Genomic DNA, 16,591 nt, shown 5'->3' with positions numbered 1-16,591 from the left:
AAACTACATGAAAACTAGGTCAAGATTAGTATTGTTATTTGCATAAAAATTCAAGTGTTTCAACACTGAAACTAAATTTATTAGCTTTGGAAAAATTTCTTGCCTGAAAAGCAAGTCATGACTGAAAGAAAGCATGTGTTCAGCTGCTGAGAACAGAAATGGCTCAGGTTAATAAAGACATTAGTTGGGTCTTTTAAAACTCAATGTATAAGTTCCAGGTATAAAAATTCAAATTCTTAAAAAGTGTGTGGGGTTAACTGCTAAGTTACCTTCAAGTAATTCTTAGGGATGTCGTAACTGCAGGATATATCCCACTTATTTATTAGCTAATTAAGCAACTTTCTGTCTAATCTAAATGTCACTAGAAGCAAGAAAATACCATGTATTAGTAATAAAAGTAATGTTAAGATACAGAATGACAGTAACACTTCAGCAACACATATAAATAATGGAATTTACATCAATTGTCTATCAATTGCCTCACATATCAACCTCTCATTTACCTTCTTAAGCTTCAAAATCGCAAGTGCTGGTTCTGATTCTGTTATTATTATAATAAAAGAAAAATTAACTTAGTGATAAATTAGCCATTATGAATGTATTTAGGTAGTTTAAAAACAGACCTAAAGACAACCCTGACACTGAAATGATGGAAAAAACATCTGCAAGTGACTTTTGTGAAGTGCACATACATAAAATGATGATGCTCCTCAAGAAAACAGTATTTACCCTCCTTTGGCTGAGTCATAACAGGTGTTTGTGTCTCCTTTGTATATGTAACAACTTCTCGAGGAGGAAAATCAACTTGTGTAATTTTGGCCATTCCAAGTTTAACAGGTCCACGTCTAAAAAAAAGTTAATACATAAATCAGAAAAAAACATTCAACATTTATGAATTAATTCACATTTTGTCTAAAAGAATACCCAAGTCACCATGTCACAGCACTGCTTAGCCAAAATCCAGTGGCAATTTGACTCTGAGGAAGTCACATAACTATGACTAATATTTTATTACCATTATTATTTAAAATGAGCAGCTATTTATAAATCTGCAACAAAAAGGAAGACCTGCATATATATAAATATCTGGATTTTAGGATATAATTTTAAAGTTTTGCTCTTTGTGGTTGACTAGGATACTGTTATATTTATGACATCCCTATTTTCACTGGAACAGATCTGCTCACAAGTCACATTTGTACAGAAACAGTACTAGGATTTTAAAAACTTAAAAACCAGCTTGTGTATTCTGAAGGAAAAAGCTTTTTTTATAGTCCTTTTAACTTTGCTGCCCTTTTTTGTCTTCATCTAAGATACTATTTAAAATGCAGAGCTGCAAATCTGATCTGAGGCTCACACACTGACAAGTGATTTCTCTGTACGACATTACTTCAGAATAAGACACTGAAAATGTCTGAGCCTTCTGACTTTAGCTTATGGAAGATCCTACAAATGCAGATAACAGCTAGTATCAAGCTACAGTGCGCAATGTGCTTCCAAAACACACAATGACTGAATTTTTCGCACATTAATTCAGTCATTGTAGTTTCCTATAAAAGCTAATTTCAGTATGCACTGTAACAACACTGCAATGCTCCAACAACAATTTACCTATATCAAATTTAATTTCTTATCCACCCCTCTCCTTAGATAAAAGCAGATTTAAAAAAAAAAAAAAGAGTAACCCCTTTTGAAATGTTTTGGTGGGCAGAATCATAATTCTCACAGCACAAAACGGGCTTTAGTAAGTGCTTATAATATGCTTATAAAAGCTGCAGCACAAGAAAAAAAGGGAGCTACTCTATTTTTAAAATACAGTTATTCTAAGTTTTCTTATTTTAAAGAAATGACATCTTTAAGTTTATATTTTATCAAAGACTCAAGAAAAGCACAAATAAATATTGTTATCAGAAATATGTATCTTACGTATATTAAGTAATAGAAAAACTTTCCCACTGCATGCAAACTGCACTAAATCTAAGGATAGTGAATTTCTGTTATTACAGAACAGTCTTTTAACAACAACTTGAAGTCTTATATTAAAAAAAAAAAAAAAAAAAAAAAGATCTTATCCATAAGTACATGAAAGAGGGAATATAAGAAATCTATGCAATACCCCAAATCGGAATCAGAGTGGAGCTGAAGAACTGACGGATCAGTATCCCAATGCAGCGTCCTGACACCCCAGGTTGAACAATCATGCAGCATTAGCAAAAAAGGCCAGAGATTAGTGAAGCAAATACACGCTATGAAATGCTAGAGTTACAGTAAGCTTATAGTTATTTCGTTGTTCACAAGAAACAAAGCAATGTAACATCAGTTAAGGGAAATTTGGCAAACATTCAGTGCAATAATACATGCAGTAAATACAAAAGTTAAAAAGCAAACGCAGATTTCAGAGCTATTAGAAAAGAAATCATTTTAAAAAGATTGAAAGTTAAAGACCTGCAAACAAATATGGCATTTATGAGAGGTAAATAAAAATATTTTTAATACTGACAAGAACCATCAAAAACTTTCTTTTAATTCCTTCTAAAATCTGTTCCGATTTGTTCATGTCATATGAAGACAGATTTGTTAACATACTGCAATCCTGCCCAGAGCAGTAAATACGTGGAGGAAACTGTCATATTGGTAAAGGAAATGAATCAACACATAAGCCTTGTGGTAGCAGGGCAAAAATATACTTCCACTGGGATAGAGAACTGCTAGAGTTTCCAAGATGTGACACTGCAGTAATTATGGGTTAAGCACTGCCTTGGGCTTGTAAGTGTCATCTGATTTAGAGCCAACTCCATTTAAGGTATTTGAATCACTTAGAAATAGTGGGCTTAGTATTAATAACATGTTTCAGAGTCATGTATAGTAACGAACAGATCCATTTCAAGTCACTTTTGATCAGAAGAAATACAAAGGAGGAAATAAATCTTCCCTCTCCCTTCATTGTTAGCCTTCATCCCTTCTCTATGCATTTTAATTTAGCCTACTGCCTGCTATCAGGCTTAGAGAGATTTTAAAAACAAGATCATATGAGACATTAACAGATGAACATATGGGTTTTCTGGTGTTCTTAAATGCTATTATATTTTTATAAGAAACATATCATATTTTACTATGATAAGTCAATAAAATGTAATTCTACATTTCATTCCCATGAATGGCAAAGCTCTTACAAACCAAGTTCAGAATTCCAAAGGTAAAGTTAATCTCAAAAGCATACAGGCAATGCCAGAGAAGCTCCTAAGTATGGGTGCATCATGCACTACCTTGTTCTTGTAAGACGTATGCATTAAAATAATTAGTTACAGTTTAATTAAGAATTACAAATCCATGTGCTTATATCTGGCAAATCATCCTACATAACTGCTACTGCATCTGCAGCCGTAACTTAGCAATAAATCTGTAAGACATTTCCATATCTTTTGTGCATCAGAAAACACACCATTTAACGTGAAATTGATTACTTTGAGTACACTTATTCTTTAGGTCTCTACTATTTTTCTTGACAATGTAGGTTTAAGACTGAAGTTTAATTTGGTGCCTGAAACTTCAAGCTGGATATTGCTTGTGTTGTTTCATATAAAAAAAAAAAATCCAAATCAAACCACCAAACGACCACCCCAACCTTCATGTTGCTTCTGCAAAGGACTGCTTGTCTACAGATCCAAATGCTGCATTACCACAGTATTTGTCAAATATTTTCTCAACTTTTTCAGACCCACTTGAGAGAAAGGGAAAAGACTATGAATTTAAAAGGCTCCAAATTTTGTGCCTGCTTAATATATAGCCTTTACTGAGGTAACTGTCATGCTTTCAAAGCATTCCTTTAACTTGCAACAGCTGCTTTGGTTGTACTAGGGATAGCCTGCCTTTTAAAATAATTCATGTCAACAAGCAGTACACGTTATAGTTAAATGTTTCTCAGAGATATTCTTTTAAAATAAAAATAACATTCCTAGATAAAATTAATCTATTTCATGTGTACCAAACTTGTGTACTGTTCCTTTTGCTTCCGGATGTTTGTTATGCCTTAAGTTAAATGAATTTATCTACAAGCTTCAGTGAACAGGAGTTCCTACTCTTCCATACACACCCTAGCTTCTCTGTATCCAGGCTATATCTCTAGAAAGGATTTTCTGCATTTAAAATAATTCTATGAAGCATCCACCTAACCCAAAAGTAAACCAACTGTATTAGTTTCCAGTTTTAAATGTGTATTCTTAACTGAGGAAACGAGAGAAAGAACAGTATCAAACTGGGTACCAAAACTCTTTGCTCATGAAAATAGAAAGAGAGATGGAAGTAACAGCAGGAACACAGTCTGAACACTACTCTACTAATTACTAAACAAGATATTGGCAAGATTTTGAACCATAGAGACAAGATTACATTAACAAAGGAGATCATCTTTGTAATATATAGCTGCAGCATGACAAGAGAACAAATGGCTACGGACCAGAGAAAATAACCAAACCTGAAATAATGCACTAATATGAAGAGCTTTTTAAGATTATCAAGGATAGCAGAACAACTTGGGTGTTATAACACATATTGATAAGAAAGTCACCTGTGAAATACCAGGGATAATGCTAACGGATATCACACATTCCAACTTTTCTCATTACCTTTCAGGTTCTTCAGGGGAAGAATGTTATCTAGTGGTCAGAAAATGAGCAAGAGGACTTTAACAGTGACTCTATATAGTCTTCAATTTAGCTATACATTCATACCTCTACACTTTCAAGACCACAATCTTTTTATGATTCCACATCTGGGAAATTGTCAAGAGACAGATTTAGTTTTAAAGCTTGCAAAGGCATGAGGCTACAGAGGCTTACAATGCAAGTTTTCTTAAGGCTTTGTAAGAAGATGCATGCCTACAACATAACGTTACTATGCTTGAGGAACACACAGAGAGCACAGCACACCTACGAGGTGAAGATAAATCCAGTACACAACATGGTGTTCAAGATATGCGGCCTATACATATTATTTCACATTGAACTTGTGTGGATGGAAAGATTTCTTCCTTTTTTTATAAAAAAGTAATAATAATTCTTTTTCTTTTAAACACTGAATTGAAATATGAGATGACAATTTAGTAAGCAATAATCACAGATCTCAATTTAAAACTTGCTTGGTAGTTAAGGAACAATTATTTTGCTTTTTTTATTAACATGACACGTGAACTTCAATTGCATAGTGAATAATCTATGCACAAGATCACACCTGGGGCACTGTTAAAATGATTAAAAAAAAGTTTAGATTGATATCTCCTGACTAAAGTATTCTCTCTATTTTAACTTACAAATATGCACCTTGTAACATTTGCTCAGGCCATTAAACTCTTGAATGTTTTCAGGTTAAGATTGTACATACTTATGTGTGCATAATCCACATGCTTACAAGACGTAACTGCAGTCTTTTTAGAAGAGGTTTCAAAGCAGTGTATTTAGTCTTTCTCCAGAACAACTACTCATAGAAGCAGAGAAGTATCCAATAATTGCTTTAGTTACTGTGCTTTAACTAAACTTTACCCCCAATGCACACTCAATAAATTTTAAGTAAGTGAACTTAATTTGCTGAGAAAATACAAGCTACCAGTGTTAATAGCCAAAACTGCTCTTATTCACAGACCTTGCATGAGAACAACAGAATGCCATTTGGAAGTAGAGTGTCCCACCTTATCGCCATAGATCACCACTTCGAATTAGTTGAACAGAAATATTTATCCGACTCCTTACAGCAGATAAAACTCAAACTGCACAAAAAAATGGGTCAAACAGATGTAGCAAGTACCAGAACTGGAAAAAACCCAACCCTGTGGCTGCACTAAGATGGTGCTGTGCTTCGGCCAAATGAGAGAGATTTAAGTGGTATAGTTGGGTTACAGGAATGACTCTAAAGTGAAATCCTGAGAAATACTGTTCTGAGTAAGGGGTGGGGAAATTAAAATCAGAAGCAATGCAATGTTGGCAGACAGTATCTTTTATTAGACCAGCTAGAATAGAGGTGAAAAAAGGAAACAGCCTATCATCAATACACACCCTCCTTTAGAAAAGGCTGGGAAGAGCCCAGAAGTTGGACTTTTCCAGTTTTCTATTGTCCTGAGGCATTCATGCTTACAAGAACATTATAAGAGAGACTCAATATCACTTTTAACTTGGAACTTTACACAACTCCACATTAATGTTGGCAATTTCAAATTAGCAAGTGTAGTTGTATTTCAAAGGACTTGTGTAAAAGTTACTGTTCACAGATTCAGCACTGTAACCTCATGTTATTATAATCAAGTAATTAACCTTGATTTCTTCTAAAGCTTAATTATTCAGAATCTGAGTATTAAGCAAAGGAACATGACAAGGAAAGTGACGTACCTAGACCCAACAGCGCCATCACCAGAGTCCTGGCTTCCAGCCTCACTTGGTGTACTCACAGATTTGGAAGACGGAGAGGTAGGAGGAGGGACTAAATAGTGAAACAGACAGGTATCCGCTGTTACTATTCGCAGAGGTTGCACAGCTTAGGATGTTTTAAAATTAATTTAACATGAGGTATTAAAAAAAAAAAGTGATGGCAAACAAAATATACATGGATGAAAATGAACAGTAGAAAGAGAGGGGAAAAGACAATGTTAACAATTCATGCTGGACTTTCATGCAGTTGTTTGGCATTTATGCACTTTGAGCATAAAAAAAGACATGAGGGAAAGACAGTTAAGAGAAAATGAATTGAAAATATATTTTTAAACTGAACTTCTGACAAATGATGGCATCAATTTTCAAAGGACAATTTCCACTAAACCACATCACTTAAACATAAATGATAGTTGTTAATACAACTTTTACATCAGTTTTTCTTAAAAATTAGCCACTGAATGTATTTAATTGGTAATGTTGCTTCTAAAGATACAATCACCAAAGTGTGTTACAAAAGAACTGGCTTTGTCACACAGCACACTTTACTTCTGTTCTAGTTTGAATCAAATCAACACAAATCCTGTGTATTACAACAAAAAGTTTCCAGACTTAGGTTTTGGGGGACTTTTGTGGGTTTTTTTCTTTCAAAAAAATATAGTAGTGTTATACTGAAACTTTTTCCTAAAAGTCAGTTAATTTTGAGCATGTAGATGAAGACTTCAATTAACACTTAAAAAGCAACATGCTTTTTTGACCTGATACACTAAAGTGAACAACATAATGCAATCTGATGAAACACAAAGCTATTTTGACATTTCTTTCTACTTTTCTTTTTAGAAATAATGCAATTCATTATTTAATGAAACTTAGGTTTAGGCTTAAGAATCAGGGTTTGTGTTGAAGGTCCTTATATACTTCATTTTTCAGCAATATGTAAAATGTTCATAGAACAGATTAACTCCTCAGCAACCCTTAAAATGAACCTGTAATCAACTGAACAGAAGTTCTGTATAAAAACTGGGATCCACTCTGTTAGGGGTCAGGCAATTTAGATCTGCAATATTTTTAAAGATCACAGGTACACTGTGAATCCTGAAGCACGTTTCCATCCCATCCCAAAACAGAGACATGATTCTGGTTGACGAAAAAAATATACCCTAAAAATTTACAAAAGTACACTGAATTCTTTAATTTATTGAAAATTCATTCCTCCTACAGGAGAGACTTTTATGTAGAGTTATACTTCTTAAATTTATACTTACACATAGTTAAACTTTATATAAATATGAGTGTATATGAGTGTGTATAAATATATACATATATATTCTTCAATCCATCATTACCAAATAATTTATACTAAAGGAAATTCCCACGTTATTTTTGTGCATTACCAGAAACGACGACATTTTAATGTCACTCTCCCTTAATTCAAGTGACATTAGAAACATATCTTGTTACCATTTACAGAAGTCAGGCAGCACGGCCAAAAGAACCCATTAACTTAGTTTTGATGCTACAGTGCCCTCTCGTGGGGCAAACCGTTTTGAAGAAAAAATTTCTATTAGTGAGGTGAAACCTATTTAAAGATCAACAACGTTAAGAAAAGACCAAGTAAAAATCCACCTACCCCAAAAAAGGATGAAAAAGGATTTTGGTTCACTATCTTATGCCTTCCTATACAACCAGTATGGTAGATATCAAAAGCATACTTACATTGTTAAGGCCCCTTCTCCCATAAAAGAGCTACCTTACTCCAGCAGTTAACAGGACAGGAATTGTGTTCAGAATTTTTTATACAAATTGCTATGAAGGAATCTAATCTCAAACTATCCACCTACACCAATTATGAAAGCTCAAGTTATCTGCACATCAAGTTGGTCAGCTGTGAGTTAGCTTCAGCTCAGGCATACAATCACTGTACTTCTCAAACTTGGCCAGTATCCAGTCAGCAGACCAAGTCCAAGGCTAGGCATGCTACTGTGACTACCAAGTAAGACGTTTTAGCTTGATTTAGGATCCAAATTGGATCTGGGTATCTTGACAGAAAACAGAATGAATTCCCTGCAAATCTATGTACATGTACATTGAAATGTGTGGCTAAGTAGATGCTCAATGGAATTTAACACAATACTCACAGGGGCGTGGCCCAGTCTTACAGGCCAGCACCTCAAAGAGCTTTTCATATAAGTATGCCAAGTCTATGCAATGACTTGTTTTAGGACTGACTATCCTGTGGTTTTTAGATTCTCCCTCTCAGATTTAAAAAGCCACCACCAACAATCATATCAATTTCTGCCAGAGCCTCATCAGCTGCCTGAGCCCAGCCTCACACAAGAAAGCATTCAACTATCAGTCTGACAAACAAAATCTCTAGCAGGTAAGATCTGATGATTTAAAGTGCTGTACATTAGACCTAACATAGCCCAAATTCTCTAAATGGCATTCTCTAAACTGTGAGAACAGCTTAAGCTACTAAAAATTACGTAGTGGCAGTTAGAATGAGAGCAGCTATAATGCTTTTTATGCCACATTCACTTTTGAACACTTGAGGACTATGCAAAAGCAATTATGAAGATACAGTTGCAGATATATCTTATCTGTAACAAATTATTTTTATTTGCAAACCCAGTTGAAATAGACACTCATCGAGCCAAACTGAAAAACCCCTTAGGTTTCAGAGCTAGAGTCAAAAAGTGGAATTGAATTATCACCTTTTTCACTCTCATCTTCCAGAAATATGCGGCTATGTAAAGGAAAAAAAGCAACAACCAATATGCTAACCCATCCAAGAGTGGCACAGATATGAATCATAAAACTTAACTACCAAGGATGATAGTTAGCCTTGCTATTAGTCCATTAAAGTCATGTATTTGAGATAAGGAAAATTAGGGTGCAAAAGAGGCAGAAAGGAAATAAGCCAAGTGTGCACAAAAATAGCAGAATTAAAATCTGGTATTATGAAAAAGAGAAAGAAAAAAATACAGATGAATAACATGCAGGGAAAATAAATTAAAAAAAAGAGCAACAAATACATGATGTTTATGCATTTTAACTAAAGAACTCCAAATAATCCACTAAGTGTAAAACATACATTTTACAAAAGAGTAATGCGTACTGAAGCACATCACTCAACATTTATAACAGAGATCATGCAGGACAAACCCCAGACATGTATACCCCAAAAAACAGTGGCAAGAGAACTTTCATGCCAGCTGTAGAAACACCACAATCCTAACAAAATCAATCCACCAACAACCCCCCCAAACCACACCCAAAAAAACAACCCCTGAAAAACACCAAACATTTATCTCAAATAAATATTAACATTCCTACCAACAGGAGACTCAGGTGTCAACCCCATGCTCTGAAGTAATGCTTCAGCTTCTCTTCTCTTCTTTTCAAGATCAGATTCTTCTTGTATAGGAAGGGCTTCTTTCTTCTGATCAGTCTATAAATAATTCAATAATTAAGTTACAGCATTTACCAGATATTAAAAATGGTGGGGTTTTTTTGAGATCTCGTAGGTTTTTTATACTACTGAAATCTATCATCATACAGGTTAGATATTTGACTCCAATAACTCTGTTGATCCTTTCTGTAGGTAGAGCAAGCAACAGATGGGAATCACAAAATTCTGCAGCTTTGGTACAGTCTTTAAAAGGCATACATAACTTGCAAAAGGTGTCTTCTCATTTGTCAAAATGACTGACACTTTGTAAGATCAAGAATACCTCTTTCACACTAACGTAAAGCATTGTAAAATGAAGACTGAAAGAAAATGTATTGTGTACCTGTGTATAAAAGTATTTAAGACACAGTCATATAGTTCCGATTTTGAAATGATAACAGTGTCAAAGAAAACACTGTAGGGTTAGAATAACAGTAAGAGACACCTTTCTTCAGTCAAGAAGGTATTAGGCACTTGGCTAGACAGAATACATACTGAAGTGCATAGCAACTAAGAAAATGTCTAAGATGTAAAAGTGGGGATTGTGATAAGCTATTGCATCACATGTAGAATCTCAGAGGCAATACATTGTTAAAAGATCATCAGAACATAGCCCGAGATATTTCTCTCTCCTTTTTGTCTGAGTCATGCAGCCGGCAGCTTCCCAGTCCTCAGTCATGTGCTGATGTAGAACACAAGATCACAACCAAAACACAAAGTCTTGAAAAAGTACCTCAAATAACCAAAATATTCCAGCAAAAGTTCTTTTACAATGTAGAATTTGCATTCAGGAGAAACACAGTGATAAATCACTGATTGTCACATACTTTAGCAGAGAAAAAGCCAGAAGATTATTAACACATCAAGTTAGCTTGTGTATATCCTACACAAGTAGCATACACGACCCTAGTGTTGCTCTGAACTTAAAAATTCAGGCTAAAGACTAGTCAAAGAGCAGAAGAATTTACACATTTTTTTATAGAATAGTAATACTGACGGTCAGACAATTCCTGTGGACATCCTCAGGACTGCACTTCAGAAGCATGTTCTCTAACACCATCACAACTCATTAAGCAGATGTTTTGTGCAATACTTTACAGTGCTTAATGGTATTCCCCCCACACAAGTAGTTCTAGAAATCAAAAGTTTATGCAAGTGTAGGATTAAAAAATAAATTTAAATCTAACTTGTCATATGGATAATTCTAAAGAAGACAGTAGGTGTTTGCTCTTACAAGAAAACAGAAGTGCTACATTTGCATCAGCAACCAATCATTAAACAGACACTCCCTGAATAACATGTAGCAAATGGTTATTAAGTTAACCTACCCTTATATTTTGGACAAGTTAACAGGCAAATTTCAAAGAGAAAATAATTTCTTACTTCTTTCTTCTTTCTTTCCTCCTCCTTTCTTTTCTTCTCTTCTCTGATTTGAGCTAATCGCTGTTTCTTGCGCTCCAACTCCGCCTTCAGTTCACTTTTGTCAGACATGGCTGGAACCCTGAACAACAGAAGCATACCAACATTTGGTTTTGGTTTGGGATCTTTGTTTTTCTCTTAGTTAGGTTTTTTTGTGTTGTTGCTGATTTGTTAAGATTGCAGCTTTCCTTTAAAGAAGCTACACTAGCTTACCTAAACCAGAACTTCAAAAAGCCTCCAAATAATAATAGTAACACCCCCTCACACACACATTTCCATTTCCGTATTTATTTCACTTAACATATTCTCAATACTAAATGATGGATTTAAAACAGAACTATGATATGGTGATGGGTCACCCTAGGTAGTTCTGATACTGTCTGAAGAAACTGCTTTGAAAGAAATGTTAGGCACTGAAGATGGGACTATCTGATCTTTCTATAGGATTTGGTACAGTTACAGACCCAACTATGAAATTGAAAACAGCAAGGAGAGTAGCAGCACAGCATCTGTCTTTTACTTTTCACTTCAAGAGCTTAAATATTGACATGCTATAACTTAGGAGTATGTATGCTATATATATATCTTTCTATATACAGTTGGAGGATTCAAAATATAGATTTATTAAAATATTTAGTAGGATTACTATAAATAACAAGGCAAAGTAAGTAAAAGCGTGGTGGTCAAAAAATCCCCCTGTAAAGTATGTGCATTACCAATTCTTCCCCAGCCTTTTTGTACAAGGCTGGTACACCTTTTAAGACACAAATTCTACAGAAAGCTTTGCTACATAACTGATTCAATTAAATATAGACAACAAGGTCAACAATAAAAGGTGAGGGGAAAAAAGCCACGTTGTAATAAAGACCTTATAACAGAGGTGGGGAAAACTGTGAGAGAGCTGAGTGATTAAAAGCTTAATTTTACTGGTTTTAAGCAAATCCAAATCTGTAAAAAGTGTAGAAGTGGGTCTGTAACAGACAAAGGATCTATAAATGCTTTTACACTAATCTTCAGATAGCAGAACAAACAATAATAATATAGCTTTTATTATAACATAACGATTCACCAATTCAATATTAAGAATTCCTGCATAGCACATCTAAGCACAGAAAAGGATGCAAAATGATGCAAGCCTCGTACATCTACCCCAATATTCTTAGTAGTATGCATACTGGGGTAAGTCTTCGTATTGCCTCCGCGTTGCTTGCAAGCATTTAAGCACTGATAAAATACATAACCCCCCCCCCCCCCCTTATTTCGGCATTTTCAACTGGCACTCTAGTGTCACTTTAGAGCAGCTCCGGGAAGGCGCGCTGTCACCACACCATGGATTCCTGCCCCCACCCGTCCTGCTAACACCACCCGAGGAAAGCAAAGCGGAACAAACGGAGCCGTCCCCGAGGGAAGGGGAAGGGAGAGGAGAGCACACCGCACCCCACCTTCAGATGACAGCAGCAGTAACCAGGTGCCGCCAAGCTAAATTCCGCACCCACGCCTCTCACGGGCCACACCGGAAAGGGAACCCTGACAGGACCCTACCTCACCCTAGGCCCTGGAAAAAGCAGCAGCACCTCAAGAGCCCACCCATACCCTCTCCCCCTTGGAGGGCCGAGCCCAGGCGCGGGCCGCCCCGGCCCCACCCTGTTGCCGCGCCCCTCAATCGACAGGGCGAGGCTGAGTGACGGCGGGCCCCCTTCCCCACGGAGGCAGCGGCGCTGAGCCGCCGCGGGACCACGCGCACCAGCAGCGGGACCTCCTCCAGCTCCAGACACCCTCGACCGCTCGTCCCACTCCGCTTCCGCCGCTTCACAAAGGCACCGGCAGCTGACAAGGAGGTAGCCTACGGCGGGTGCCGAGGGTCAAACCAGCTCTGAAAGCGTCGCGGGATCCGCAGGAACTTACGGGAACTGCAGACAGACACGGAGGCCTATACAGTACGGCGAGGCGCTCACGGGGGAGCGAGCTGACAGGAATTCACACGGGGAACGACTGAGGCAACGAGGGGATGAGGCGCTTCCAGAGGCCGAGCTCCGAACCCCTCCAGCGGAGCGCCGGTGAAGTGGCTCTGAGAACAACGACGCCCAACATGCAGCGCGCCCCACTGGGCAGGCGGGAGTGTGGCACGGCTGCGCGAGGCATGATGGGAGCCGTAGTCTTTGGGGGACGGGACACGGCACACGGCTACCCGCTGCCGCTCTGTGTCAGGGGGCGCGAGGGCGCACGACAGGGCCAGAGACAGACAGGGAGCGCAGCGCGCGCATGCGCGCCCTGCTTTGGTTGCCGGCGGGAGGGCGGTGGCCGTGTCGGCGTCTCGCGGTACCGCCTCGTGGCGGGGGCGGGTCTCGCAGGTGGGCCTCGCGCCTACGGCGGCGCTGAGGGGTGGCGGGTCAGCGGTGAGCGGCCGCGCTGTCCCCGTCGCTTTGGTTTCCGATGAGGAGACCGACTTGACAGCATGATTCTAATCGTAGGCTGAGGAGGCCAGCAGCCATGATCGCTCCAGTGGGCTGAGGATACAATCTATAGAAGCCTGGTGAGGCTAGGGACTGAATTACCCAGGCTGAATCCACTTGGCATGGATGTCAGCGAGCGGAGTTCAGTTGTCAGTTTGATGTGGTGTTACGCATCAGCAGACCGCTTCATTGCGTGCTGAACGCGGCAAAGCGGTGCCAAACCCACACTGCACCGATGAGCGCCACACGGAAATGAAATTACACGCTTCATTTTGATACAAGTACCAACTGGTAGTAAGGGATTTTGCTGTTCCCCACTCACCATGAATTAATGAGTATATTGCCACATGTATCCTGTGGAAGTATGAAGTTTTCCTACCTTTCTTCATAACTGCTGAGCTAGTGCTAGTGACTGCTGTCTCAAGGAAGTGCTTGCTTCCTCAGGCTGCTGATCTTCCAAAACGGTGCTTACCGAGGCAGAATTAATACGGACAGCTCCTATAGTTGAAGTGCAGCATCTCTTCACAACACTATGAAATGGAAGTTTTTGAGGTAATAGCTATCAGCTCCAGAGAGGGTTAATTTTTCAGCTATCGCAAGCTGAAATAGTTCATTTAAAGTCACTGGCTTTACAAACGTTTATGTCTGGTGAGTATATTTTCTGAACTCCTGCTGACCAGCACTGGAAAAGGACTGCATCTGTAGTCAGCCTCTGTCAGGCAGCAGTGTTATGTATCATAGAACAGGTTGGTGTGTGCTTTGCTGGGATAGCTCCCAGGAGAACTTCAATTGCTGCAGGAATCACTGTTGATTACTTACTCCTCTGTCGTCTTCCATGTGAGATGGGGTTCACTACTATACCTTCAGAAAAATTAGAAAAACTGTGTGTTGTCTAGATGGCTTCTGATCATTGAATAACCCCCATGCATTTCATAAGAGTATGGGTGTTACCATTCAGAGAAACTATAAGTGAAACTGTCAAAGAAAATTGTATGATGTGCAAGAGAAGGGGGTGCATTTTTCTTCAGAGGTGGAAATATGAAGATGACAGTAATGAAGTTCCACAAACAGCTGTTGTCTTTAGTTTATTTGCCAGAATTTTCTAATATTATACAATAATGCATGGACCTCAGAACAGGAACATATGTTTTATTTCTGTGTTTTACATACGCTTCTTGTTTGGTCATAAAATACCCATTTTGTATTTGAAGCTTTCCAGTAATATTTTTCAAGTTTACATTTAAAATCATGAATGTAGGAGCCAGATATTTCACATCTGTAATGAATTCAGCTGGTTTATTTTGGGTAATTGATCTTCAAGGCTGAAGTTTATTTCTTGGTCCTGAACCAACATATATCTGCTGAAGGTTGTGTTACTACTTTTTACGTGAGTCCTTCATTTTAGAACACAGAAACTATAATAGCTAATTTTTGCAGCACTGGCACCCCCATTTTTCTTTGTAAATGATAGCTATAGTTTTCAATAGTGGGGTCAGTTTAGCAGTGACACTAACACTGAGAGAATGCTAACTGTACCAAATACGTTTGTGATTTTTTTAGCAGTCATTGATCTCATAATTAATATCAGTTTAAATGATCTGATACGGTTTTTCATCAGCTGGAAGGCTCATGAGGTACATGGTGGGAGGACAGGTTTCCAAAAGTGGATGTTTACAAGTGTTTTTTTCTAGCTTCAGCTTCCTGTTGACAGTGTCTTTCGGTATAGTGAACCCCAATTTTATAATGTTCTCTAAGAACATAGAGAAGTTATACTGTGAGGTGGACTCTTTCTGCATCTGGGTCTGCGAAGCCAGCTTGTAAGGGATTTTAAGCACCCAATCTATGCATTGGGCCTAGAATGATCTTAGCTTAGTTAAGACGTGAACACGAGATTTAGCAGTGATTGTGTACCCATATAAACAGAATTAGTGTATTACTGAGAAGTTATTTTGAAACATGTAAGGGAATTATAAAGATGCATAAGGTCTCTGCTACAGATAGGTGGGAATCCAGACCAAAGAAAAGAAGATACCATTTAATTCAGGAGAGCCTCTCCTTTTGTCTTTTGGAAAACATCAGACTTCTCTGCTGCCTGAATAAGAAGGATAGACAGCAAAGGGCTCAAAGTGTGCCCTCAGCTTGCTCTGTTGCCTCATTGTGCTGCTCAAGAACAGTGACTTAGTCTGGAGCATGAGCCCAAGATCTATGCTGGAGGTCGTAGTTCCCTTCTCAAGTAATTGCCACTGCTGTGCTTTCCTCTCTGTCAGTGAGAGATGGAAAAGGCAGTTGCCCTGCCTTTGTCCATTGAATCTCATTTTAATTTTCTTTCTGTTATCATATTTGAGGAGAATTAAATGTCCATCTCGGGGGCTTGCTGGAATTGAAATAATCAAGATCTCATTCCATAATATAAAGATATGACTTAAGATACTTAAGTATCACTTAATAGTCTGTGCTTTTCCCATAGGGAATTTGCTGTGTTGCTAATACAGGTTTCTCTCTTTCTCCTCCCCCTTTCCTATTCCTGCTTGAAGGGCATTTTTTTTTTTTCTGTTGTGTCAAAATAAGGTCATGATGAATGATGGGTCCTTTCTGAGATGAGAACACTTCTGCAATCTGGTAACCTTTGCCACAAAACACACGCACTAGTAAATGGTTCAGCACTTGGAGTGATTCACTACTAAGCATTATAGAAAATAAGTTTACCAGTTGAAAAATTCCAAGGCAAGTTTTCTTTCTTTGCTCTGTGGTTTGTGTATGGTATGATCATTTTTCCCTATTATGTGGTCAAGAGAGGGGATAATGTGAGCTTCTTAAGGGATCCTGTAATGCACCAAAACTTGCAATAGTTA

General features: G+C 38.0%; 1 protein-coding gene across 4 annotated transcripts in view; it reads right to left on the bottom strand.

Moving 5' to 3' along the window:
* Positions 1–13,182, bottom strand: part of DYNC1I2 (dynein cytoplasmic 1 intermediate chain 2) — a 28,043-nt gene extending 14,861 nt beyond the window's left edge. Inside the window, exons 1-6 of one of the 4 annotated variants that reach the window (XM_057423891.1) lie at positions 13,031–13,182; positions 11,251–11,368; positions 9,753–9,867; positions 6,378–6,522; positions 2,117–2,176; positions 730–845 (exon numbers count right to left, since the gene is read on the bottom strand). In XM_057423891.1, coding sequence (XP_057279874.1) covers positions 730–845; positions 2,117–2,176; positions 6,378–6,522; positions 9,753–9,867; positions 11,251–11,358 — 544 coding nt within the window. In that variant the 5' untranslated portion in view covers positions 11,359–11,368; positions 13,031–13,182. The remainder of the gene's footprint in view (positions 1–729; positions 846–2,116; positions 2,177–6,377; positions 6,523–9,752; positions 9,868–11,250; positions 11,369–13,030) is intronic. The other 3 variants (XM_057423892.1, XM_057423893.1, XM_057423894.1) reach the window with 3 other exon arrangements.
* Between the last annotated feature and the right edge of the window lie 3,409 nt (positions 13,183–16,591).

Source organism: Pezoporus wallicus, unplaced genomic scaffold (assembly GCF_028554395.1).
Source record: "Pezoporus wallicus isolate ANWC-B61680 ecotype Strahan unplaced genomic scaffold, APGP_CSIRO_Pwel_v1 contig_1181, whole genome shotgun sequence".
In the NCBI taxonomy this organism is placed as follows: domain Eukaryota; kingdom Metazoa; phylum Chordata; class Aves; order Psittaciformes; family Psittacidae; genus Pezoporus; species Pezoporus wallicus.
This window is presented reverse-complemented; position numbering and strand designations above follow the sequence as displayed.